Genomic DNA, 2924 nt, shown 5'->3' with positions numbered 1-2924 from the left:
TCGAGTTATCTTGTGAGCGAGGGCCCTGCCCCCCAAGTGTTGTCCACAAATCCCTTTATGGGCTTCTTTAAGTGCGTCATCTGCCTCACAAGGTCTCAAGTACTTCAAGTATGAAATAATAAATGATCTTTTTAGAGAAGGCCTTCAATCAATGAATACCTCAATACTCTAACCGACAACTTGCGTGCCTCCTGGGCATCATCAGGGAGCCACCCAGTCTCTAAGTGGGTCTTGATCGGGTCTATCCAACAACTTGTCATACCAACCGGTGCTATCAGATTAATGATATGAATAGTAGGGGTCTTATAGACCTGGAAGTAGATATACCTCAGATAGTTCTCGATTTCAGACGAGGCGAACTGGGACAAGGCATCCGCCGTAGTGTTCTCCTCTCTTGGAACATGTTCTTCGTACCATTCATCAAACTGAGTCAGTATCCCCTTTACGACCCTCAGGTACTTGGCCATAGTATCATCTTTGGCCTCAAACTCTCCATTAACTTGAGCAACTACAAGTCTTGAGTCTCCACAAACCTTCAGGTTTTTGGCCCTTACGGCTCTAGCCAAGCCTAAGTCGGCTATTAACGCTTCGTATTCTGCTTCGTTGTTCGTAGTTGGAAAGTCTAACTTCAAAGAATACTCAATCATAAACCCATCAGGGCTTTGCAAGACTAGGCCAACACCACTAGATTTTGTTTTGGACGCTCCGTCAAAATGGTTTTGGACGCTCCGTTAAAATGGAGAATCCAATACTTTTTCAGGGTTATTTCTTCATCCTTCTCTTTCTCTCCTCCTTCTGGGGTTATTCCTCGAGGCTGTAATAAGAGCGAGTACGAACTTCTCCGTGGTGGAGTAATTCAACTTTGCTCCATGGAGCACCTTGCTTACATAATATATGAGCTTCTGGAGTTTTTTCTCTTCCTTCATGAGGTCTGCACTCAGATATCGCTAAGTACAAATAAAGGGTGTCCTCCGGACTTGGTTTGGACAATAACGGGGCTTCAGTCATGTACTTCTTTAGCTGTTCAAAGGTCTCTTGGCTCTCAGCTATCCGTTCAAAATTCTTCACCTTCATAAGGGGTTTGAAAAAGGGCAGGCATTTATCTTCAGACTTGGAGATGAACCTCCCCAGAGTTGCGATTCTTCCTGTTAGCTTCTGAATGTCCTTAATGGAGCGTGGTGGCTCCATGTCCAGGATTGCTTTAATTTTTTTGGGGTTGGCCTCTATTCCTCTTTTAGAGACCACGTGACCCAAAAAATTTTCGGACCCAACACCAAAAGCACACTTGGCGGGGTTTAGCATCATCTTGTGGCTCCTCAGCACTTCAAATGCTTCTCTGAGGTGACTAATATGATCGGCTTTGCTTAGGCTTTTGACTAACATGACATCAACATAGAACTCCATAGTCTTCCCAATTAGATGGGCAAATATTTTATTTACCAACCTTTGGTAAGTAGCTCCTGCATTCTTAAGTCCAAAAACCATAACAAGATAACAAAATACACCAAAGTCAGTTATGAAATATACCTTGGAGGTGTCATCTTTGTGCATTTTAATCTGATTGTAACCACTGAAGCCATCCATAAAACTTAGCATCTCCTTTCCTGCAGTGGCATCGATCAGGGTATCAAACCTTGGTAGGGGGTAGCAGTTCTTGGGACAAGCATCATTCAAGTCAGTGAAGTCGATGCACATCCTCCACTTCCCATTGGCCTTCTTAACCATTACGGGGTTGACCAACCACTCAGGGAACTGCACTTTCTCAATGAATCAAGCTTCTAAAACCTGCTCGACCTCCTATTTAATGGCTTCCAGCCTATCAGGGGTATAAGTTCTCTTATTCTGCTTCACAACCTTTTGAGTTGGGTCAACATTCAACCTATGAGTTATAAGGTTCGGGTCAATCTCAGGCATATCAGCTGTTGTCCAAGAAAAGACATCACTGTTCTCTTATAGGAAAGTTGTCATTTGGCCCTTCAAGGGCTTGTCAAGAGATGCCCCAATATACGTGACCTTCTCTGGGCTCTAAGGGGTCTAGGGTAATTGGGACCATGTCCTCGGCTGGCTTCCTTCGCAGTTCGTCATTCTCTCGGACATCCATGTCTTCTATGGGGAAGACCTGCCCCCCGGTTCCATTGGGCCTAAAGCAACCGCGGGCCATTTTCTGATCTCCTTTCGCTTCTCCAACACTGTTCGTAGTTGGGAACTTCAGTACCATATGGTAGGTTGAGGACACGACTTTAAATGTATGGATCCCTGTTCTACCCCTGATAACATTGTAAGTAGAGGCTGCCTTGACAATCTGAAAGTTTAACATCTGTGTGGCCTCCCTGGGCTCCTCCCCAATAGTCATGAGAAGTTGTATTGCTCCTTCGACTTTGCATTCCACATGGTTAAACCCGTAGATGGGTGCATCAAATGGAGTTAGTTGAGAATCATTGTAGCACATCCTTATGAACGTGTCATGGAAAAGAATATCCATGGAAGCTCCATTATCCACTAGGACTCTCATAACATGAAAATTTCCAATTAACAGTGTGATAACCAGAGGATCATCCTGAGAAAATTTCAAACCTTCAAGGTCTAGGTCACCAAATTCAGGTGTTATCTCTGGCTTAGAACGCTTAGATAGTTTTCCAACTATGCTCATCACCTCTCTCGCATAAGCTTTTTGAGAGTTCCTTGTAGTACCAGCTGTTGTACGACCTCTAAAGATCATATTAATTATAGGCCCTCAGGGCTGTGGGTTGCGATCTCTATCATTACCCCTTAGATCACCATCTCTTCGGTCATTGTCTCTTTTTTGGCCTCCAGCCTCTTCGCCCTTGGTGAAACGTCCGAATTTTCCCCTTCGGATCAAATACTCAATCTCATCCTACAGTTGCCTATAATCATTAATGTCATGACCAACATCTTTGTGGAAC

At 44.2% G+C, this 2924-nt stretch overlaps 1 protein-coding gene across 1 annotated transcript; it reads right to left on the bottom strand.

The window, feature by feature from the left end:
* Positions 1 to 1797: 1797 nt before the first annotated feature.
* On the bottom strand, positions 1798 to 2719 carry LOC141665324 (uncharacterized). Its single transcript, XM_074471304.1, has 2 exons — positions 2014 to 2719; positions 1798 to 1919 (listed from the first exon to the last, which is right to left on the bottom strand). Exons 1-2 carry the CDS (start codon positions 2717 to 2719, stop codon positions 1798 to 1800), a joined length of 828 nt encoding a protein of 275 aa, XP_074327405.1.
* Positions 2720 to 2924: the final 205 nt, after the last annotated feature.

This window comes from Apium graveolens, chromosome 6, assembly GCF_009905375.1.
Source record: "Apium graveolens cultivar Ventura chromosome 6, ASM990537v1, whole genome shotgun sequence".
NCBI lineage: Eukaryota > Viridiplantae > Streptophyta > Magnoliopsida > Apiales > Apiaceae > Apium > Apium graveolens.
The sequence above is the reverse complement of the archived record's forward strand: the minus strand, read 5'-3'. Positions and strand labels throughout refer to the sequence as shown.